The 24962-nt window shown below is 38.9% G+C and overlaps 1 protein-coding gene across 4 annotated transcripts in view; it reads right to left on the minus strand.

The window, feature by feature from the left end:
• The window catches only part of SCN8A (sodium voltage-gated channel alpha subunit 8), a 185833-nt gene that overhangs the window by 95910 nt on the left and 64961 nt on the right, over positions 1–24962 (minus strand). Inside the window, exons 3-6 of one of the 4 annotated variants that reach the window (XM_060195347.1) lie at positions 8527–8645; positions 5837–5926; positions 5053–5181; positions 2856–2947 (exon numbers count right to left, since the gene is read on the minus strand). The exons of 1 other annotated variant lie outside the window; for it this stretch is intronic. In XM_060195347.1, the coding sequence (XP_060051330.1) occupies positions 2856–2947; positions 5053–5181; positions 5837–5926; positions 8527–8645 (430 nt within the window). Of the gene's footprint in view, positions 1–2855; positions 2948–3106; positions 3199–5052; positions 5182–5836; positions 5927–8526; positions 8646–24962 lie in introns of those variants that run through there. 2 more of the 4 variants (XM_060195345.1, XM_060195348.1) reach the window with 2 other exon arrangements.

Here is a 24962-nt window from a genome sequence, read left to right on the forward strand (position 1 = left end):
GCCATTCATAAGTGTGATTTATTATTGGCTTTATTATCACTTAAATTAACTATTTTTAATGAGTTTTATATTTACTTCAAGAAATGAGGCTGTGAATGGAGGAATGGAGAGAGGGAGGGAGGAAGGGAAGAGAGGGGGAAAGAGAGGAATGAAAAGTGAGGGAGAGAGAAAGAGAGACCAGAGCAGTACTCTGACATACACAGTGCCTGGGATTGAACTCAGGGTCTTTTTCTTTCTTTCTTAATATTTAAAAAATACTTATTTTATTTAATAGGACAGAGAAATTGAGAGTAGAAGAAGAGAAAGAGAGAGAGAGAAAGAAAGCAAGAGAGAGAAGAGTAAGACCTGCAGCACTGCTCCACTACTTATGAAGTTTCCCTTTGAAAGTGGGAACTGGGAGCTTGAACCCAGGTCCTTGTGAATAGCAACTTGTGCTAGTGCCTGGACCCAGGCGCTTTTGCTTTCAAGTTGTCAGCTGTGTAACTTTCTGAGCTGCTAAAATTGTTTTCCATCCTAGTTAACTTCTCAAGACCAGGCCAATTTGAGATGTTTCTAGAAAGAGGAACTCAGAGATCCATTTCAAAATGTAAAGTCTGATGTCTGATTTTGATACAAATGCTTTCTTTAGTTTTAAGATTCCTCTTCTTAATAATGTGACTATTATAATAATTTATGGAGCTCTAGTGTGTGTTGTGCAGCGTGTGTGTGTGTGTGTGTGTGTGTGTGTGTGTGTGTGTGTGTGTGTGTAAGAGAGAGAGAGAGACAGACAGAGAGAGAAACTGGAATATTAAAAATAAATAATATGAGATCAGTCAAGAGTAATCTTGCATGAATGCTGTGGTTGGAAGTTAACCATAGCCAAGAAAGAAAGAGGAGCTAAGAGCTAGACCAGAGATAGCATCTGCTGCCCTAGTTAGTGAAAAGAACACAGCTTTTCAATTTAATTCTGGAAAAGAAGTTTTGAGATCACAAGAACATAAAGAGGCAGATGCCTTGTGAAGTAACTGGGGGAAGTGAGTAGAAAACATGGATCATTTTTAAAAGAGGCCAGAGGAAGAGAAAGACTAAAAGAAAAATGAAAGTAAAGATCTAGTGTTCCCGATGCCTTTAAAAAAATGACAACGCCTGCCTAAGATTAAGCCATCATCAAGGGGTTGCATGAGGCTGCCTGAAGGATAAACTCAGTTTTCTGCCACATACATATCAAATTGTTGGGACCTAAGCCTTGAAATATCAGATTTGTATTTTTTGCCCAAGAGGATACACTTCAACTGACACCCAGCCTCTGGGCGGTAAGTTATCACTGCTAAAAGGAAAGAAATTCATTTTTAATAGGACTCTAATTTCCTGGCCACTTCATGGTCCCAAAGTGAGGTTTACTTTCCCTGAGGTTCTTGGTAATAATCCACAGTCTATTTCTGTTCTCCCCAGATTCTACCTATGTGCTTCCCTCAATCCGTTATTTAGATAACACAAAAAGGAGGAAAAGGGAGTATTTCTTAGCTGGTTATTCACTTCCAAAAATAGGATACTTGTTCTCTCCACCCTTGTTTCTATAAAACTTTAGCGTAGTGCCTGGTCTTTTGGGAGACTCTTCCCTGAAAACCCCACAACACATCCAAAGTCCAATAAGCAATAGCATAGTTTTGATTTCTGTCACATTAATGTCACTGTTATCTTAGGCTTACAAGACTAAAGGATTTTTCCTTCCAGATTTCAAGACTGGTTTCAAAAAAGATAATTACTCAGTTGTGAAGATTTAAATTAAGGGGTCTAAAGTCTGTAGGTGAGCTTCAGGGGAATCTACAATTTAAAAAAAAATTTTATAGACACCTGCAGACCTCCTTCAACGCTCGTGAAGCGACTCCCCTGCAGGTAGGGAGCCAGGGGCTCGAAACGGGATCCTTAAGCCGGTCCTTGTGCCCGTACCATGTACGCTCAACCCACTGCGCTACTGCCTGGCCCCCAAGAATCTACAAACTTTTATCTGAGTCTCTAACATATACAAAGCCTTCAAAGTGTTAAGAAACATTGGACTAGCTCAATCCCAACCAAATAGGAAAAGGAAAACATTTTAAAGAGACAATTAACTGCCTCTTAACCCATCCACTTATATATATTTTTAATTTTAAGTGTCTGTACTTTTTGTTTGCCCATACCTTTTGATGTGTCTGATCTTACCTTTGATTTTTTTAAACAACACCTGAAACACTTTCATTGATTTATGTCTGAGAATGGCCTCTGAACATAAGTATAGGAGATGTCTACTGGTTCTTACTCCAGTGAAATAGACAGCAGTCGAATGTGACAGTGATTATTAAAGTTCAATTCACTAGCTTCAAGGCTCTTAAATTGTTTATAATGTCAGACTAATTAACTGGGTAGATCTCTTCTGTGATTAAATAATTCCATTAGCACAGTAATGGTAAAAGTACAATTCTTTAAATAACATCTCATCAGCACACCATGCTAACGGAAGCCTAGAGATCAAACAAGCAATGGAATGATGGTGAATGTTGTAATTACTGTAATTCCACGAGGCCAGGAAGCAAATGGGATACAGTCAAAAAGACAGTTCTGTGACCAATTGTTTTCCCCAGATATTGGAAGATCCAATGGATTTAAGCACATGCCTTTTCAAAAGCATGAATGTAATGAAGGCCGCATGCCTGGCAAGCACTGTCCAAGAAAATGAAGGACGAAAGGGCCATTCCAGAGAATGGTGCCCAGAAAAAAGCATGCGAATGCAAGGCCATATCAACTGTGCCAATGCTGGTTTAGAATGTGGTGGGCGAAATGAATAGCAGGGATAGAGGCGATGAGGCAAAGTCAGTCTTCTGTTTAAATTTTCTCACCTGGAATTACAGAGATAGTTTTCAAAGCTCGGAGAACCCTGAATGTTCTCAGCGCTGAGACATTGCCCAGGTCCACAAACTCTGTCACATATCTGTAGTAAGGGAGGTCACACACAGACACAAATGACAAACACAGACACAAACACAAACACCAAAGGGAAAAAAAACAAAACCACAACAAAACAAAAAAGTACAATACGTCACGTCAGGGCCCTAACCCAACACCTAACACCAACCCCGGGCCATCTTACCTGGGATTACCGAAATAGTTTTCAAAGCCCTCAGTACCCTGAAAGTGCGTAGAGCTGAAACATTGCCTAGGTTTACAAACTCTGTTATATACCTGCAGAATCAAACCAAAGTTAACTTGTAATGGTACCACTGGGCGAGGGGTTGAGAATTGGGGGGGGGGGGGGGAGAAAGGGTCTTATATACAAGCTATGGTTTTAATTTTCTTTCCTTGAAAAAGAAAAAAGTTTCAAATATAAACATCTAGGAACATATTTTTTTCCCCACTTGGGCAAAGAGAATTTTAACATATGCTTGAAAGAACTCATATAACCAGGTTTGAGGGGTTTACTCTCTTAATAGGCATAGCAATATGCTGACACCAATCAGAATGACTACTTAGCCCATTTTTTTTAATAAAAAGGAAAGCAAGGACCTTTGTTCCCAAATTTCAGCATCAGGATCCCCATAAAAACAAATCTTCATTAAGATAACTTCCTAGTTGATAATGGCAAGAGATGAGGAAATGGCTATATGTATAGGACTCGGCACCCAGGAGCTTTATGCATGTCTTTGTAGTCATGTCTACAGATGAAGCTTTAACCTAATGGCATACAAAAGGGGCTCAGGGAAATCCAGACGATGGGATTAGTGCACACACTGTGTCATGTACCTATTTTATCATCAGCTTTATGTCTAGCAAAAGCAATTAAACTTGAAATGTATATCAATATGTATTTGCAATTCAGAAAAGCTAAGCTATTACCTTAATATAACAGAAAAGCAAAATACAAGTTTCATTAACATTTTAAAGTTGAAAAACATCTTTCTACCTTAAGTTCAGGTCCATACATACAGAAATGCAATCAATCTTTTCATATACCTACATATAGGCACAGATGCATAAGCTACAATACTACTTCCACCAAAACACAGTGTTTCCCCAACCTGGAAATAAACATTAAAAGCCTACTATAACTCTTTTTTTAAATCATTAATTAAGTTTACTAAAGAGCTATTATGTTAAAACAACAGAAATTAACAATAGCTAGCATGCCAATGTGGAGTTAGTTTCTAGACAAAGTTTTATGTTCTAGTCAGTAACTCTGCAGAAAGTGACCAATCTGAATAACTTTCTCTAAAATGTGCTCCAAAGGCCTACAACATTAGCCAGTCTCACAGAATCCACGTGATGTAATATACCTAGAAAATAGATTTTCAGCTTAATTTTTTTCTTTTGTTTTTTTTTTTCCTTCTTTTGCCTCCAGGGTTATCGCTGGGGCTTGGTGCCTGCACCATTTTTCCCATTTTTGTTCCCTTGTTACCCTTACTTGTTGTTATTGTTGTTATTTCAGCTGTTGTCGTTGGATAGGACAGAGAGAAATCTGGAGAGGAGGGGAAAACAGAGACGGGGAGAGAAAGACAGACACCTTCAGACCTGCTTCACCACTTGTGAAGCAACTCCCTTGCAGGTGGGGAGGTGGAGGCTCGAACCAGGATCCTCACACCAGTCCCTGTGCTTTGCACAATGTGCGCTTAACCTGGTGTGCTACACCCCATCCCCCTAGCTTAAGTTTTATATCTAAGATATGTTGAGTCTTTACTGAGGCTCCCTAGTTGATAAGTCTTATAAACTTTGATCATTTTTATAAGAGGGAAGGAAATACAAGGTAGTATCAATGGGGAATCACTTCCTACTGCCCCTTCATTCTTTCTCCCAGCTATAAAGCCTCTGCTTACTCTCTCTCATATAAATATCTCATATAAATGTCATTGCCCGAACACAAGAAGTCCTCCAGGCAAGAATCACAGGCATAACCCCTACATCCTTACATGGTTATTATTAATCCCTACTAAAACTGTGCCCACAAATTTACACTTAAAACACTGCCAAACAAACACACCCATAAGTACAACCACACGCACAGTCTCACACCCAGAACACCAATGAAGTAAGCAGAGAACTTACGCCATCATGATGACACTGAAATCTAACCAGTTCCATGGATCCCGTAAAAAGGTAAAACCATCTATGCAGAAACCTCTTGCAATGATTTTCACTAGTGATTCAAATGTATAAATCCCTGTGAATGTGTACCTGTCAAAGAAATGAATAGCTTGAAGGAATTACTACTAAACAAGTAAGAACTTTAGATGAATTTTTAAGGTTTGAATGGCTTCAAAAATAGAGACAGAAGACAGACAATGTAGCAGTCCATGTAGCAGGAAAGGAGTAAGGGAGGGGAAGAGATGCTTGAATGAAACTAGTGAAATGTACAAACCATGAACTCTGAATGTTCTATTAGGTCCTGCAGGCAGGGCCAAATAAATAAATAAATAAATAAATAAGTAACTCTGCTTGCCGTCTTTTACATAATCCTTTTAAACTAGTGAGGAGGCCCTTGAACTATTTTCAGCTTTAGAAATGTCAAAAAAGAAAGGGAAACCTAAAAACGGAGAAGGTGATTTGTTTCCAGGAACTGAGGGTATGAAGGGTGTTGGGGCTGCACCCAAAGGCACTGAGGACTCAGGAAAGGGTGGAGGTGAAGGACTGTGACCTCCAGATCATACTTTCCACTTTCTAGAGTTGACTTCCTAAACTCCACATGTATCCTTTATCCCTTCTGTGAAATAAAATAGTTGGTAATAGCAAATCTATATCCTTGATGGGTAAGCTATGGCAAAGCAAGATTCAGTGACTAGAAATCTTTAAAAACCATCAAGCAGGCAAAAGTAAATAAAGGACTACTTACTCCACATTCTTCGACCATTCGGGAGGGTTACTAAAAGTCATGAATACACAGTTGGTCAAAATAGTGCACATAATGATCATGCTAAATACTGTAGGGCAGAGTCAAGGGAGAAGATACAATATCTGGCCTGACCCCCCACCCCATAGAAAAAAAATTTTTTTACATCAGATATCATGAGATCTAAATCAATAACCTGAAAAGAAGCAAACTACAGAACATGAGGAAAAGGTGAAGTGATCATGAAAGCTGTTGTTATCATCAACACAGATGCCACCACGTATGTGGCTCCACATCTGATCTGGGAGGGACAGAGCAGAATGCTGTTACTGTTCTATTCTTCTGGGACAAAACATTCCTCTTGGATAAAACTTTCTGCCCTAGCTATTTTTGCCTCAAGTATAGAACAAATTGCTAATATTTTTATACACAGTAACCAGAAATCTATCATTCTAATATGTTTCAAAGTCATCAAGGGAGAAAATAAATTAAATTGTATAGGTGTTATTCAGTATTCATTACTCTCAATTACCTTGCACAACTAGTTACTTGAAAATCTACATGTAACTTATATTCATCATATTTTCCTAGTTTCCCAAATGGCTACAGTAGACTGAACAGAGGGTGGATGACAAAACAATAGTTAATATGTGCTGAGTTTGACCAGTTGTGGCACATTGGGCAAATATTTTAAGAACATCTGTATCATACTCCTCTAAGGAAATGGACAAATTGCTCCGATCATTCTGAAAGTGCAGAAATATTGACAGATAGCAAACCACTTTATTATTATTTCAGTTCCATCCACGATCTTTCTAGTCTCATCCACTGAAAAAAAATGACATTGCTTTAGGTCTGTATGAGTTACTCAAACTCAAACTGTGATTTTAACAAGTATGAAAGCCATATTCTATTTGTTACTAACTGATGTTCTTGCTAATGGCACTCACTATCTTCAGTCTACTAATGGAGGATTTTTTTTTTTTTTACTTCTCTAACAGTTGAATTTTTCTCTTCTACAGCTGCATTTTTCTTCAGAGAATAATAATTTATCTGCTTAGAAAAGAAAAAAAAAACACTATCTCCTGACCCAACAAAAGGGGAGAATTCCATTGTGAATTACTTACTTCCTGTAAACCTTCAGATTTCAGAATTATGTTGCTTCTAAGCCACTCATTTCAGGCTCAGTTTTTAACAATCTTTAGTTCATAAAATGCAGTAAAAAGTCAGCAAATGAATTCTCCAAGCTGAAACTGTTGATTTCAACACCAACCTGCTTGAGTGATACAGTAGCCTGAGACTAAGCATTGTCAAATTAAATACTAACGAAGAAAGTTCAAAATCATCATGCAGAACAGCTAACCGATTATATAGTTTTTTCATCTGTCATATGTTCACCCACATTAAGGTAAAATGTTATGCCAAACAAATAAATTACAATTTTCCTTTCAATGGGAGTAAAACCAACAGAAAAGATTCAAGATAGATCTCTAAAGCACTCGTTCAACTATTTGTAACAAAATTTTTCAAGACATCCTAACATTGGACTTCAATACATTAAAAAAAATTTTGAATAATCCACCTCAGGGTGAAAAATACTAAGGTATAAACCCCTTAGAAAATGAAGCCCTCAGTAAAAGGTCACCATCTTAATTTGTCCTGCTTAATAAATACCAACAAAATTCCAAATTCCCATAATAATATTTTAAGAAAAAAGAATTTGCTGGAGTTCAGCTCAGGATTTGACAGTTCACACTTAACTTTTTGACTGGTGGGACTGTCAGTAGCTTTACTGTTAAAATACTTAATATACGGCTCCTGAAATTAGTGCAGCCTGGAATGTTCCTAGCCGTGACCACAGAATTCGAGCCCAGACCTACAAGGGTGCAGAGGTTACATAAGCTCCTGTGCTGAATATGGGCCCCAGATCAAATTGATGAGGTTTACAGTTAACAATATTTATATACTTTCCCCATATTTGGGAGCTATCCTCTTGCTTGATCCAGCTTTTCAGTCCTTTTTCCAACTATGACACCATCTCCCCAGACAATAACCTGGGTCCATCTGCATAGCAGATGTCAGACTCAGGCAAAAACTAGTAAAGTCACTGGCCCCTTGGAATATACCTAAAATTGAACTACTTACTAGCTTCTTCCAAAATGGAGACCCCAAATCTTCATCTGCAATATTCTTGCCTTTAGGTTCATGATTAGTCAACGATTTGCTCTGCTTTATATCTTAACTCTTTTCAGCAAATTCCATGATGCCAACCTGACATCCCTGGGCAGACAACCCCACCAATGAATCCTGGAGCCCTGCCTCCCCAAAGCCCTGTCCCACTACGGAAAGAGAGAGACAGGCTGGGAGTATGGATTGACCTGCTAATGCCCATGTTCAGTGGAGAAGCAATTACAGAAGCCAGACCTTTCACTTTCTGCACTCCATAATGATCCTGGGTCCATACTCCCAGAGGGATCAAGAATAGGAAAGCTTTCAAGAAAGGATGGGATACAGAGTTCTGGTGGTGGGAATTGTGTGGAAATGTACCCCTCTTATCCTATAGTCTTGCCAATATTTCCATTTTATAAATAAAAATTTAAAAAAATACTTAATATACAATTCAACTGTCAAAATTCAGAAATAAACATCAGCAACCATGCAATTGCTGCACTCCCCATTGTAGAAAAGGATATGAATGTATCAAAATTTTAATAGCTATTCTTCTTATCAGGTTAAAAGGGCTTAAAATGTACAAGGCAGGCGTGGCACTAAATCTGAAGAGAGTTTTCCCTCTGTTTAATACTACAAAGGTCTGTGGAAAAAGAAGAAGAAAAATTGTTAAAGCATGGGAAGAGAATAAATCACCACTTGAGGCCTTTTTTCTAGGCAAGAAATAAACTCAAATGTACTTATAACTTTTATTTCCCAATTGGCTTCCAAGGCAAGGAAACATAAACATTAACATTAACATCCCTCTCCCAGCCCCGCCCCAGATTATATTACAAATAGATGGCATCTTTACAGAATAAGCTTATCTCTTTCTGAACTAAGCTTAAATTTACATAACTATGCCAGGTATCTAGGCCAAATATAAAGCTCATTAATATAAAATTTATTTAAAAATTATTTAGTGAGTGACTACTATGGGCCAGACAGTGATGCGGGTGTCTGGGAAATACCAGTGAACAGGCCTATCTCATCTGAGTCACCTGTATTCTAAATGGAAAGACAGACAGTAAATGCAAAACAATGAGTAAGTAAGTTATATGGAATTTGATCAATGTTGTAGAAAAAAGGAAAGAGTTTAGAGAAAGGGAGTTTGAGAGTGCTGTGCCAGGGCATGAATGAATGGAGAGCTGACCATTTTGTCAGGTCAGGGTAAAACAAGTGAGAAGAGATTTGAGCAGAGACTTGAAGGAAGTGAGGATTCGTTATTTCACCAATAGTTAGCTACCAAGTCTACTCTATTAGACTTTGTGAGTCTATATTATCAGTCTTGCTAAAACCATTCATATTTCTCAGCATGGATTTTCCTGTCTTGCTAAACTGGTTCATATTATAGTAATTCACAACTTTGGCCTTTGCTTATATTGTCCATCCTACCCCGAATGCCTTTTCCAGTATTATAAACTTAACTGCAATATTTCTGAACATCTTGTTTGTGTCAAGCATTGTGCTAAACTTCAGAGACACGAAACTTAATGAAATTATATTGGATATGGGGGGAGACATATATGTGGACTAGAAATTATGACACTGGGTAAATATAAAGTTCTGCTGTAAAAATGTATAATATATGAGAAGCCACAAAAGAGAAATATTTTTGCCTCTATCTGGAGAATGAAAAGAAAAGGAATTGGGGAGTGTACACAAAGGAAGATACCTAATATTTGGAAGGGGTTTTAAAGGATAAATAGATATTTAAATAGATGTTGGCCAGATAAAGAAAAGTTGACAAGGAAAGCAGAATGCAGAGAATGTATAGTCCTGCAGGATTGGGAGATAGCTCACCTGGTAGAGTAAACTATTTACCACATGTGAGGGCCCAGGCTCAAGCCCTGGTACCACAGAGGAGGACCATGCATGACGCCAAGAGACATCACATAGACACTGGAGTGATTCTGCAGTACTAGTCCTTCTCTGTCTCTTTCTCCTCCTTTTCCTTTTGAAATAATTTTTTAAAAAGTAGCCTTGGAGCAATGGGATCATGCATGTGCAAAGCCTGGCAATACACACACACACACACACACACACACACACACACACACACACAATGTAAAGGTACAGTTGCATAACTGTAGGCAATTTTCAGGGAACTGACAAGTAGAGCAATGCTAATAAAGAACAGAAGAGAGCAGGACAAGGGGCATACCAGAAATCTGGAAAGAGATGTGGGGGTCTGGTAGACTACGAGTTCCAAAGAAAATAAGGCCATTGACCTTAGTACACAGTTGCAGAGCAAATGGTCATATGATAATGTTTCTTTAAATTTTTTAAAAAATGATATTTATTTATTTATTTATTTGCTGGATAGAGACAGCCAGTAATTGACAGCAAAGGGGGTGACAGGGAGGGAGACAGAAAGACACCTGCAGAGGCTGGGTGGTAATGCAGCGGGTTAAATGCACATGGTGCAAAGCGCAAGGGTCAGCATAAAGATCCTGGTTCCAACCCGCAGCTCCTCACCTGCAGGGGGATCGCTTCGCAGGCAGTGAAGCAGGTCTGCAGGTGTCTGTCTTTCTCTCCCTCTCTCTGTCTTCCTGTCCTCTCTCGATTTCTCTCTGTCCTATCCAACAACAACAGCTATGACAACAATAACTAACAACTACAACAAGGGCAACAAAATGGGAAAAATGGCCTCTAGCAGCAGTGGATTTGTAGTGCAGGCATTGAGCCCCAGCAATAACCCTGGAGGCTAAATAAATAAATAAATAAATAGAAAGACACCTGCAGCCCTGCATTACCGCTTGCAAAGCTTTCCCCCTGCAGGCTTGAACCCAGGTCCTTGCATACTATAACATGTGTGATCAACCAGATGCACCATCACCTATCCCCTGGTAGTGTTTCTATCTTTAATTTAAAGTAATACATATTAATTTTATTAATATTTCATTAATTTCTATTTTAATGAAAGCAAGATATAGAGAGACCAGAGCACCGCTCAACCCTGGGCTTATGCTGGTCCCAGGATATACCTGGGAGCTAGGAGCCTCAGGCATGAAAGTCTTTTGCATAATCACTATGTAGTCTCATTTATATTTAATGTAACACCAGGGGGATGAACCCTGCTCATGTGTGGTATCACCACTGAGTGAAGGTGGATACTAATTTTTTCATTCTTTATTTTCCAGGAAGGGAGGGAAGAAGAGAGGGAGGGAAGGAGACAAAGAGAGAGAGAGAGACAGAGGGAGAGGGAGAGAATAAAGATAAACAGACACAGAGAAAGGAGACACTATACTATCATTCCACCACACATGGAGTTTTTCCTTGCTGCTCATGATGATGGAGCTCAAAACAAGGTCCTCATGAAGTACAGGAGCATTTACCCTACTAGGTGAACTATCTCCTGGCCCTGCACAATTTTTTTTTTTTAAAGGGAACATAAACTAATGTCCCAGCTCGTTATCCAAAGGTAGCTTTTTGTATCCAGTGGTATCTTTTCTTGTATATATTTTCAGTATAAATACAAGCCCACAGCTATAGCTTAAAAAAAAAAAAACTATGAAATTAGACTACACTATAAATACTCTTTCGTACCTTGCATCAAAAAATGAATCCCCAAAGAAAATCCCAGGACCATATGGCTTCACTGAGTAATTCTACCGAATGTTTAAAGAATGAATACCAATCCTTCAAAAACTCTTCCAAAAAACAGAAGGTAAAGGGTGGACCTCCCAACTCTTTATATAAGGCTTATTTTCCTTAGCACAAAACCAGACAAAGAAATCATAAGAAAACTATAGATTAATGCCCTTTATGAATATAGATTTTTTTAAAAGCCCCCACAAAATATTAGGAGCATATAAGAAGGGTTATATAACATAATCAAGAAATCTTAGCAATGCAGATGGTTTAACACATATAAGAAAAATCAATGTAATAACAACACATTAATAAAGGTCAGAAACTACACGATCATTTTAATAGCCATAGAAAACACATTTAAGAAAAAAGATACAACACTCTTTCACAGTAAAAATATTCAACAAACTAGAAAAAGAAGGAAACTTTCTTTTTTCTTTCTGCAATATAACACACAGCTGTTTATTCTATCTTTCTCATTGATGATTACAGGACATTTGTGAGTCAGCTATTTAACAGACACATCACCAATTTATTAACAATGTATTTTAATTTTTTAAAATTATCTTTATTTATTGATAGAGACAGCCAGAAATCCAGAGAGAAGGGGTTGATATGGAAGGACAGAAAAAGAGACATCTGCAACACTGCTTTACCACTTGCAAAGCTTTCCCCCCTGCAGGTGAGGACTCGGGGCTTGAACTTGGGTCCTTGAGCATTGTAATATGTGTGCTCAACCAGGTGCACAGCCATAGCTATGGTTTTTAAAATTTTTAAAAAATTAATTAATTTTCCCTTTTTGTTGCCCTTGTTTTTTTTTATTGCTGTTGTAGTTATTATTGTTGTTATTGATGTCATCATTGTTAGATAGGACAGAGAGAAATGAAGGGAGGAGGGGAAGACAGAGAGGAGGAGAGAAAGAGAGACACCTGCAGACTTGCTTCATCGCCTGTGAAGCGACTCCCCTGCAGGTGGGAAGCTGAGGGCTCGAACCAGGATCCTTACGCCAGTCCTTGTGCTTTGCACCACGTGTGCTTAACCAGCTGTGCTACCGCCCGACTCCCAGCAATGGTTTTTTTATCTATTTTTTTTTAAGCCAGGCAAAGAGTACTGGAATAGTTCTTTTTTAAAATATTCCTTCCCTTTTGTTGCCCTTGTTTTATTGTTGTTGTTGTTGTATAGGACAGAGAGAAATGGAGAGAGGAGGGGAAGACAGAGTGGGAGAGAAAGATAGACACCTGCAGACCTACTTCATCGCCTGTGAAGCGATTCCCCTGCAGGTGGGAAGCTGAGGGCTCGAACCAGGATCCTTACGCCAGTCCTTGTGCTTTGCACCACGTGTGCTTAACCAGCTGTGCTACCGCCCGACTCCCAGCAATGTTTTTTTTTATCTATGTTTTTTAAAGCCAGGCAAAGAGTACTGGAATAGTTCTTTTTTAAAAATATTTATTTCCTTTTGTTGCCCTTGTTTTATTGTTGTTGTTACTGATGTTGTTGTATAGGACAGAGAGAAATGGAGAGAGGAGGGGAAGACAGAGAGTGGGAGAAAAAGATAGACACCTGCTGACCTGCTTCACTGCCTGTGAAGCGACTCCCCTGCAGGTGGGGAGCCAGGGGCTTGAACCGGAATCCTTATGCCGGACCTTGCGCTTAACCCACCACATGTGCTTAACCCGCTACATGCTCTTAACCCGCCACATGCGCTTAACCCGCCACATGCGCTTAACCCGCCACATGGGCTTAACCCGCTACATGCGTTTAACCCGCCACATGGGCTTAACCCGCTGCGCTACCGCCAGACTCCCTTTATCTATTTTTTTTAATACCAGAACATTGCTCACCTCTCTTAACCTGTAAATGGCATCTATGAAAAGATACACTGTTATATCTCATTTAATAAAAAAAATACAGGAAGATTTAAAATCAGGAACAAGACCATGTACACTCTCACCCCGTCTACTGCTGCAGACATAAGAAAGTAAAATGATTTCACTTACACGTAAAATAATCTTGCACGCTGAATACCATAAGGAATATAAACATACACAAGTTCATCAAGGTTTTAAGATGCAAAATCAATATGCAAAAATACACTGTATTTCTAAACACTAGTAAAATTAATACCCCTGAAATGAAGTTAAGAAAACAATAGGGAGCTGGGGGATCGTGCATCTTAAGTGCACACGTTCCCATGCACAAGGACCTGGGTTCAAGTTCTCAGAACCAACTTAAAGGGAAGAAGTTTTATTAGTAGTGAAGCAGTGCTACAGGTGCCTCTCTTTCACTCTACCCCTTTCCTCTCAATTTCTCTCTGTCCTATCAAATAATTAAGTAGATAAAGTTTAATAGATGTGCCAGAAAAAAGAAAATACCATTTATAATAACATTGAAAAGAATAACGACCTACTAAATTTAGCAAAAGTACAAGATTTGCACACATGAAAATTACAAAACATAATCCAAAAGTGAAAGATGATCTAAATACATTGAAAGACATGTAGTGCTCAGGTTTTAAAATCTTAATACTGTTACAATGGCAGTACTCCCCAAATGGCTGGGAGAGTCAACGTAATTTATGTCAAAATTTCAACTATGTTCCTGGGCAGAAATTAATAGCTGATCCTAAAATTCATAGAAGAATGCAAGAGAGCTAACTAGAGTAGACAAAATTGTCTTAAAAAGGCCAGGCAGTGGCACACCTGGTGGAGTGCACACATTACTATGTGCAAGAACCTAGGTTCAAGTCTCTGGTCCCCACCTGCAGGAGGGTAAGTTTCATGAGCAGTGAAGCAATGTTGTGGGTGTCTTGATCTCTATTTCAATCTCTATCTCCCTCTTCCTTCTTAATTCCTCTGTCTCTATAAAAAGAAAGAAAGAAAGAAAGAAAGAAAGAAAGAAATAGAGGAAGAGGAAAGAAAAGGAAAGAAGATGGGAAAGGGGAAGGAGGGAGGGAAGGGAAGGGAAAGAGAAAGGAAGGAAGGCGGAAGAGAGGGAAGGAGTGAGCAAGCTTCCAGAAGTGGTGGATTCATAGTGCAGACAATAAGCCCTAGTGATAACCCCAGTGACAACTAAGTAATAATAATAATAATAATAATCTTGAAAAATAAGAACAGAAAGTTTGAGAGGTAGCACAGGGGATAAAGTGTTGGACTCTCAAGCATAAGGTCCTGAGTCTGATCCCTGGCATCACATGTACCAGAGTGATCCTCCTTTCTCTTTGCCTAGTAAATAAAAGCAAATCTTAAAGAATAACAGAGTTGAGGATTCAAACATCCCCATTTCAATGTTTACTACAAGCTATAGCAACCAGTACAAGCATACTAACATAAGGACAGCTACACTGTTAATAGATTAGAATGAGAGCCAGAGACTCTTAGTCCAAAGACACAACTAAGGTCAAGTAGTTTTAGACAAGAATGCCAAGAAAACATATATGGGGGGGGGGGGGAGTCTTCCACAAAAAGTGCCAGCGCATCTGCACAACAACATGCAAATGAATAAATCTGAACTTCCACTTCACTTTTTTTTTATAAAAAACTAAATGCAAAATGGATCAGATATCTAAATGTAATAGTGAAAAACTATAAAACTGTCGAAAGAAAGCGTAAATGCCAACCTTCACATCCTTAGGTTAGATAATAACTTCACGATAGATGTGACATTTAAAGCCCCCACAAAAAATAAAACAAAACAAAAAACATAATGGATTTTAGACTTCACACAATTCAAAATTTTTGTGCAACACACGACATCTTCAACAAAGTGAAATGATAGCCCCAGAGTTGGAAAAAATATCTGCAAATCATGTCTCTAATAAGTGTGTAGGAGCCAGTATAGATTTTAAAAAAAAAACCCTCATAACTTAACAGAAAAAAGATTGCCTAGTACAAAAATAGGCAGAGGACTGAATAGACATTTCTGCAAAAACAAGTATACAACTCTAACTGGGGATAAGAATATTTTGCAGAGACCTGTCATGGTGATGAGAAATTGTGTCCATGTTTCAACAACTGTCCTGTAGACCACTGTTCACCCAATTAAGAAAAAAAAAAAAAGTCTGGCATCAGTAGTCATTAGGGAAATGCAAAGAAAACTAAGATGTGATAACACTTTGCACCTACCAGAATGGTTATCACTTTTCTTTTTTCACCACTGTGATTTTCTGCTCTGTGATAACATTTTCAGATTTTCATAGAGAGACAAAGGGAGAGAAAGGAAGACTCCACAGCATGGAAGCTTCCCCCAGGGTAGTGGCTTAAGCCCAGTAGCACTCATGGCAAAGCAGGCAAAGCTAGCCTGTTGGTCAAGCTGAATTTTTTTTTAAAAAAACATGGAATATAAATGTAAATATAAATTGTAAGTAGGGCACCAAAGTAAAAACCCAGTGGTGAGGGGTAGACATGTAGCTTCCTGGGCCAGTGGGGGGTGGGAGTGGGCGGGAGGGATGGGTCACGGTCCTTTGGTGATGGGAATGGTGTTTATGTACACTCCTAGCAAAATGTAGACATATAAATCAGTAGTTAATTGATATGAGAGGGGGAAATCAATTGTATGTCTCAAAGGTTCTCAAAAGACAAACTGAATCTTTTTAATAGATAGGCTACGTATTTGATATGCGGACTCTCTCAAAAGCCTAGACCAAGTAGATTAGAAGCTTCCAATAGCACAGCTATATACAAGATACTGGGTACTGTACAGCAAACCATAACAAAGGGACTTTTCAAAGTTAACCCAATTAACAAATAATGTGATGATAACATTAACTATTGATTGTCTTTTTGAACCCTAAGACAGCAGGAACCTCACATCTTCACTATAGAGCCCCTACTTCCCCCAGTCCTGGCACCCTTGGATAGGGCTCACTTTCCCGTATGCATCTCCCAATCCAAACCAAATAATATTGCATCCGCCGATCACTACCTAACCAAAGCAACGATTGCCATCTCAACATGCTTCACCTCAGAGTGTATCCAGAGACTTCACGTGTGGAATGACAACCCTTCAGCTTCATTACTCGGGTGAGACCTTTCCTTTTATAGTACACTCTAATTTCATCTCAGGTAGTTCACTTTCTAACAAAGTCCCATAACCTAGACATACACCAGTTTCTGTGAGAGAGAGCGTATGTGCACACGTATCCATAAACTACTGCAAAATATATACCTGAAAGCAGGATTACACTAGAGTTTGCAGTGAGTACCTCCCTAACACTTCCTCTCCACTATTCCAAGCTTGGGATCCATGATTGCTCAACAAATTGTTTGGCTTTGTATGTTAACTCTCTTTTCAATCACCAGGTTCCAGATGCCACCAGGATGCTGGACAGGCTTCCCTGGATTGAAGACCCCACCAATGTGTCCTGGAGCTCAGCTTCCCCAGAGACACACCTTACTAGGGAAAGAGAGAGGCAGACTGGGAGTATGGACCGACTAGTCAACGCCCATGTTCTGCGGGGAAGCAATTACAGAAGCCAGACCCTCTACCTTCTGCAACCCTCAACGACCCTGGGTCCATGCTCCCAGAGGGCTAGAGAATGGGAAGGCTATCATGGGAGGGGGTGGGTTATGGGGATTGGGTGGTGGGAATTGTGTGGAGTTGTACCCCTCCTACCTTATGCTTTTGTTCACTAATCCTTTCTTAAATAAAAAATTAAAAAAAAAAAAAACAACATGGAATATAAATGTTAGCAAGGATGTGGAGACAGTGGAGCCCTTTTACTTTGCTAGTGGGAATAAAGCCCGGTTTTGCCCTTAGGAAAACAGTATGGCAGTACCTTAAAAGTTAAGCACTGAGTTACCATATGACACAGCAATCCCATATGTACCCAGGAGTTGAAAGCAGATGTCCACACATAAATAATTAAGCATAATTGTTCACAAAACATTATTTATTATTATTTATTAAACATTACTTATTTATTAAAATACCCTCAGAGTTATATTGTTTTTGTAAATATTTATTTTACTTATTTATTTTCTCTTTTGTTGCCCTTGTTTTTTTATTGTTGTTGTTGTTGATGTCATCCTTGGTAGACAGGACAGAGAGAAATGGAGAGAGGAGGGGAAGACAGAGAGGGGGAGAGAAAGACACCTACAGACCTGCTTCACTGCCTGTGAAGCGACTCCCCTGCAGGTGATCCTTATGCCCATCCTTACACTTCATGCCACGTGTGCTTAACCCGCTGCTCTATCGCCCAACTCCCCATAGTTGTATTGTTATGTGAAAAACTGAGAAATGTTATGCATGTACAAACTATTGTATTTACTGTCAAATGTAAAACATTAATCCCCAATAAAGAAATAAAATATCCCCACAATGTAAATAATGCAAGTATTCATCAGCAGATAAATGCAGGATATAGTTATATAGTGAGATATTATATAGTATTAAAAAGGAATGATATTCTGACACATACTACAATATGGATAAACAACGAAGATATGCTACATGAAATAAACCAGACACAAAGGGTAAATATTGGGCTGCTTGGAAGAGTTAAGATGTATTTTGCTAAGTTTTTCTATGCAAAAATGTGTCATGACTTTTCCAACAATCCAATATTATCTGATTACACATATATGAAGTACCTATATAGAGACAGAAAGCATATTAGAGTTTACAAGATGCTAGGGGGTAGGGGCTAGGGGCAGGGGATGGAAAGTTATTATTTAATTGGTACATAGTTCCATTCAGATGATGAAAATTTTCTGGAAATGTACTGTGGTCATGTTTGTACAATATGATGAATATCTTTATAACTAATGAATCATTCATTTTAAAATAGTTGAAATGGTATGTTATATGCATTTTGCCACAATCAAAATAGATATACTGTGGAAAGAATCCTGAAACAAAAGGCCACATATGATTTCATTTATAGTAACTGGACTATTCAAAAAGAGTTCTAGCAGATACATTATATCTCAATAATAAAATGAACACAAAAGAGTCATTTAAAAAGATGCAGCTCAGGTTGACCAACAATAAATGAGTAGCTGAGAAAGTTACGGTATATATAAGGGAATACCACTCAACTATGAAAAATGATGAATTTGCCTTCTTCACCTCATCTTGGATGGAGCCTGAAGGAATCATGATAAGTGAGCTAAGTCAGAAAGACAATGATGAATATGGGCTGATGTCATTCACAGACAGAAATTGAGAGAGGTAGCTTCTGAATAAGTCATGTACCCTTTCAAGTTTGAACTTGGACAGTATGCCAGTTCTGTGGTATCATGCCTGTCTCTTTCTGAATGAAAAGTCAGCCCAAGGATGGTGAAATCATGCATGCGTGAGGCACTGGCTCCACAAAAACAAAACAAAACAAAACAAAACAAAAAAAAACAAAACCTCCCCAAACAGCTATGCATCTGTCAGTCTGCCTATGGAGTGATGTCTTATCAATACAGTTTTCTTTGTTTTTTTTTTTAAATATTTTATTTATTTATTAATGAGAAAGATAGGAGGAGAGAGAAAGAGCCAGACATCACTCTGGCACATGTGCTGCTGGGGATCGAACTCAGGACCTCATGCTTGAGAGTCCAAATCTTTATCACTGTGCCACCTCCTGGACCACTCAATACAGTTTTCTGTGCCTTTTCCTAACACACCCCTTTTTTCCCTCAGAAGAACTGGTTATTCTGAATTTGACACTATGTTTTCAGTGATACACTTCAGTAACTTACTTTAAGGATTTTTTGAAGTTTTTTCTTAAGGATGAAAAAAAATAGTTTTCTCCCATATTCTATTCTTTCCTTCCTGTTTTAGTAGTTACATCATTCTTTGCCCAGTTGAAAAACTATGCTGGTATTGAACCACATACACTTTGGAAACAATACACTGCCAGAGTTTGATACTGCACTGTAACAATATTGGTGCTGTACTAGAGTTTATATAGGTCCTAGTAGAAAATAATGCAGGGGAAGCAAGAGGAAATAGTAGACCTAGGGCTGTGATGAAATAGGTCAAGAATTGAATTCCGTATTTTGGTTTCCCAAAGAAACAAATAGCACAGGACCTTCCTGAAATCCCCACACCAAAGTACTTACTTGTACCTCTCTATGTTTCTATAGCAACACCCTCTCTGAAAAAACAACAACAACAAAAAAAAGCCTTTTAAATTACCTCCTCATTCAACCTCATAACAATCACATGAAGGAGAGGTTATTTTCCTCTAAGCATTTAACAAAAGCTCAGGAGAGGGGCACCACCCATCAAAGGTCATACAGCAAAGGGAAATATATTATGCCAAGTTTAGAGCCTCTTTATGGCTCTCACTATGCCAGATTGAGGTGATTTCAAGGAAAATGACAGAGAATGAAACTGGTGTGGGAGAAGGATTTTCTGGTGAATGAGAATCTGAACCCCTGGGGACACTCTAAAAAGATCCTAGGCAACAATGAAAGAAGCACTGGACTATGTCCCAGGATCTAAATACCACCAGGTTGGCCTTTACAAATTCACCTACTAGGCTCAGAAGAAGACATGCAACTGTATTCTTAAAAATGTTCTGGTGGTGGGAACTGTGTGAAGTTGTACCCCTCTTATCCTATGGTTTAGTCAGTGTTTCCTTTTTATAAATAAAAAATTAAAAAAAAATAACACACTGGGTCAGGCAGTGGCTGAAGTCAGCCAGTTGAGTGTACATGTCACAATGCACAAAGACATAGATTCAAACCCCCCCCCCCCCCGCCACCTGTAGTTGGGAAGCTTCACAAGTGCTGAAACAGTACTGCAGGTCTCTCTTTCTCTCTCTCCCTCTCCCTCTCCTCCCTTTTCCTTTCCCTCCCCTCCCTTCATCCCTTTCTCCCCCTCCCTTTTCGTTTCTGTCTCTATCCAATAAATAAAAATTATTTTTAAAAAAGTAATGCACTCTGCACATTCCATTTATCCTCTCCTCTCTCTCTCCTTTCCATTCCTTTCTTCTGTGATGGAAAGATGGGTCAGGAGGTAGCACCGAGGGCACCACAGAATCAGTGAATGCACAGTGTCTGGCATAACCACAGTTACTCAATAAACACCTGTTGACTGGTGAATGAGCAAATGCATGTATGTGTGTGGGAAGTGAAGAGGAGAAGAGGAAAAATACAGTTAGAAAATAAATCGGGAAACCAAAATTGTTAGGCTTTGGTTGGAGAAAAAGCTGAAGGCAGCTAGGATTCTGAAATAATACAGGATGAATTTGCAAGGAGATCAATGATCCTGAGGGACACTAGTCACCTTAAACAGTTTTAAAATGCATAACTTTTCAAGTATAAATATTTTATCAAAGACTCTTTGTATATGATGCAGAAATCTCAAAAAATTTGGGTACTAAGTACTGCACATAAAATATAAGTAGTTTATCACCACACTTTTCCAATATTTGCATCCTGTATCTGCATCAAGAATAAAAATAACTATTTTTTCTATCCAAAAAATAAATATTTAGTCAACACTAGACTTCCTCAAATTAAGGGAATCCTCTATACTTTAAGTAGTGTACTGCACTGCGAGAGGATATACTTTAAAAGTAAAGAAAACATCAGTCCTCCACAGTATCACAAACCAGAGTTGAGCAGTGCTGTGGGAAAAAGAAATTTTATAAATGCTTTATTTCTAAAATAATAGACTTAAAGCTATGTCCTTTGAATGCATTTTTGTTTTGTTTCTTATTTCAAATTCATTGAAAGAAATAAAATTATATTTAAAAAAATGAGTAATCTCACAAACTGAGGGAAGCTAGGAACGGAAAGAACAAGGTAAGTACTTTTTCCTGAGAGGCAGATCTAACAGCTATAGAATGGACTTTCTCTTTCCTAGCTTTTGTTGGACAATAGCAACAAAGAAAATCTATTTCTAAGGCATCAAAAAGCACTGAGTTCTAACTGGATTATTCAGTTACAAGGTCTCAAGCCCTCTCATGGGGAAAAGTGAAAAGCTGCTACAATTTCCTTTCTTTAAATATCAAATATTAATTAAAATTTAACTAAATTTGGAGTAGGGCACCAAAGTGAAAACCCTGGGTTGACCGTGAGGGTGGACGTTCAGCTCCACGGGGGGGGGGGGGGGATGGAATTGGACACAGTCTTTTTGTGGTGGGAATAGTGTTCATGTACACTCCCACCAACTTGTAGTCATAAAAAATAAAATAAAATGTACATAATTAGACGTTTTCACACTCATGTTTTGAACTTCAAAAACCTGGTCACATTTCATGAAAATCTTCTTGCTTCTCAGGAGGAGTGTCCCAAGTCTCTGAGCTCATGTCCCAGTGAATGAGGGCCAGGCAATGTACCAGCTGCACTCCCGCCATCAGTGGCTGCCTTGACCAGAGAGAAAGCCCTCATCGTGCAAGACCAAGACAGCTAACAAGTTAGAAGAAAGTCTAATTCCTCAGCCACTGGACCTGCTATGAATGCAATTTTTATAACTGCATTCTTTATATAAAACAAGAAGGTGTTAGAAACTTAGACCAATGTCAGTACTTCAAAGTTTAGAAATTTCCCACTTAACATTGGTGCCAGCCGTGTTGGCATAAGACAATAAACAGAATATATTAAGGATTAGCAGATGTCTTTCATATGGGACCAGATCATGTAGTTACTTGTGGTAATCAGCCCTACCATTATAGTGCAAATATAAGTATAGATACAAACAAGTCAGAGTGACTGTGTTCCCCCCCCCAAAAAAAAAAAACCATGAACAAGAAAATTTTGAGTTTTGTATCATTTTCACATACCGGAAAATATTCCTCTTGCCTTTTCCCCAACCACTGTAAAATGAAAAAGGTCTATTTTTTAGTTCATGGGTCATACAAAAATAAATGACAGAACTGATACAGCCCTTGGCCCAAATTGGCTGGTCCCTGATATATACTAATACCAGTTCCTGGCCTAGGCCAGAATGGTTCCATAAGAATTATCTGAGTAGCTTTGCCTTTACCCCCAAAACCCCACCCCTAAGGTTCACCATGACTGAGAGCCAGGAGATGAAAGGACTGTTTGAAACTGCCTACATTTGCTTTCTCCTCCTGCCTTTACTGTGTTGTGGCTTTCTCCACCTTCACTGTCTGGTGAGTCCACCTCTCTCTGGATCTCATTCTCCAGATCTATAAAATCAGAGAGGGCTGCCTGATAGATGTACCCAGGTATCTTCCAGCTCTGATATCTAAGACTCCACAATTTGGAAAATACTCAGAAGCATACAATATTAAGTATAGCAACACAGCAAATCACACTTTGAAGAGAAAGCCTATTAATTGTTTATTCTTTCATATTACATCTTGGTAGAACTCTTCTGAATTAATTACTTAGCTCCTTCAAGTGGAACTCTGTCAAGCCCAGGGTCAAGAGTACTTAATACTGTTCAGGAGCATGCAGGAACAGCATGGAAAGGACGCCTGGCAGACATATAACACTGTTTCTCCTTTTCCTGCCTTCCCTACTTCTCTCACTCTTGGGAGAAAGTGAGTATGGGGGAGAGAATGAATAGAGATGATTTGTAACAGACTGACTAAAAGGAAAAAAAATGCATATATGTAGGGCACTGTAAAGTTGATCTCATGTGTGACTAATTCTGGGTAATAATCATTAAACTGTTGGTGAGAATCCAGACAAGGAGACTCATCCATTGTTCCACACTGAGCACTAACAGCAGATCCTTCAAAGCCCAGGAGCAGTAAGAAGCTTGGTATTCTTCTAAGGCTACCTGTTAAGCAGCAGTCACTTGGTGCCTATGAAATGCAATAATATTTTACCTAATCTGTCTTAAATTAGATCTTTGAGAAGTAAATGAGTTAAAAAGGAAATTGAAATTGGATTGTGGTTTACTGCCCAAGGGGAAATAAAAGTTTAAAACAACAGCCATAGAATGTGTTTGAGCACAAGGCCCATTAAGAGCAGTGGAACAATTCTTAACCAGTTATGGCGTGAAGTATTAATAAATGTGTCATGTGGGCATAAAATTAGTCTTCTGAAAAGCATAGGCTTTTCATTTCTGATTAGTGGTGTGGAGCTTGAAGATTGTTAACTCAGGGTAAGAGATCATCTCTTTGGAGTCTATAACATGGGAAAGGAACACTGTACAGGGTCATGAATACACATACACATGTACATTCCAAATAAATGCTTTCATACTGCAGTTCAATACAACAAACACACACACAGTTACAACAGTACTATAGTGCAGTGCAGTTCAGTTACTGCCACTTCCTCCTTCTCATCCCAGGGCTGGATTACTTTTTTTAACCCTCCAGACAAAAAGCATAAATTAAAGCAATAGGGAGTCGGGTGGTGGCACAGCAGATTAAGTGCATGGACCAGTATCAGGATCCCGGTTCGAGCCCCCGGCTCCCCACCTGCAGGGGGTTCACTTCACAGGCAGTAAAGCAGGTCTGCAGGTGTCTGTCTTTCTCTCCCCGTCTTCCCCTCTTCTCTCAATTTCACTCTGTCCTATCCAACAATAACGACAGCAATAACAACACCAATAATAACAACAACAATAAACAACAAGGGCAACAAAAGGGGAAAACATTTAAAAATTTTTTTTTAAATTAAAGCAATAATAGGTATTAAGGGGGCTGGCTGGTGGTGCACCTGGTTGAGCGCACATGTTACAATGCGCAAGTACACTGGTTTGAGCCCCGGTCCCCACTTGCAGGGGGAAAGCTTCGCAAGTGGTGAAGCAGGGCTGCAGGTGTCTATCTGTCTCTCTTCCTCTCTATTTCCCTCTTCCCTCTTGATTTCTGACTATTCTAGCCAATAAATTAAAAAAAATTAAAAAGGGTGTTAAGTATGAAAGAGTATTAAAGAGAAGAGTACTTAAATGCTAGGGTTAAGTACTGCTATATCACGAAACACAAAGCTCTTAGAGAAATTTTCTCCCTCTCCTGAAAAGTCATCGTCTCAAATAATGCGAAGGCATCCTGAAATCATCAAATGGTTTTCTGGGTAGAAAGAATACCCAGAGGCTCAAGACTGACCTAGCCTACAAGAAGACAGCAGGAGCTAATATCCTGTGTCTATCTGGTTGTAACTATTATTGAGACTGATACGCTGCTGTCTCATAGAATCTGGACCCTATTGGTTAAACTACTTGACCTCTCACTTTTAGCTGACTGTTATAGCCTTAAATTCTTGCCTGGAAAACCTATAATATATACTTTATTATCCCAGACCTATGGACCTCTCCTGGACCAGGGAGCTGCCAGTTTGACTTATGATAGTCATTAGCTCTTTTCTGCCTAATTATAAAGTCTTAATTCTGGTAACTTCTGTCATGGGCAAGTTTTCTCTGCTTACTGGTTTCAGGCTGTGCATGCACAGAGAAGTGCTCCTCTGTCTAGTAA

The sequence above is a fragment of the Erinaceus europaeus genome, chromosome 7 (genome assembly GCF_950295315.1).
Source record: "Erinaceus europaeus chromosome 7, mEriEur2.1, whole genome shotgun sequence".
Lineage (NCBI taxonomy): Eukaryota > Metazoa > Chordata > Mammalia > Eulipotyphla > Erinaceidae > Erinaceus > Erinaceus europaeus.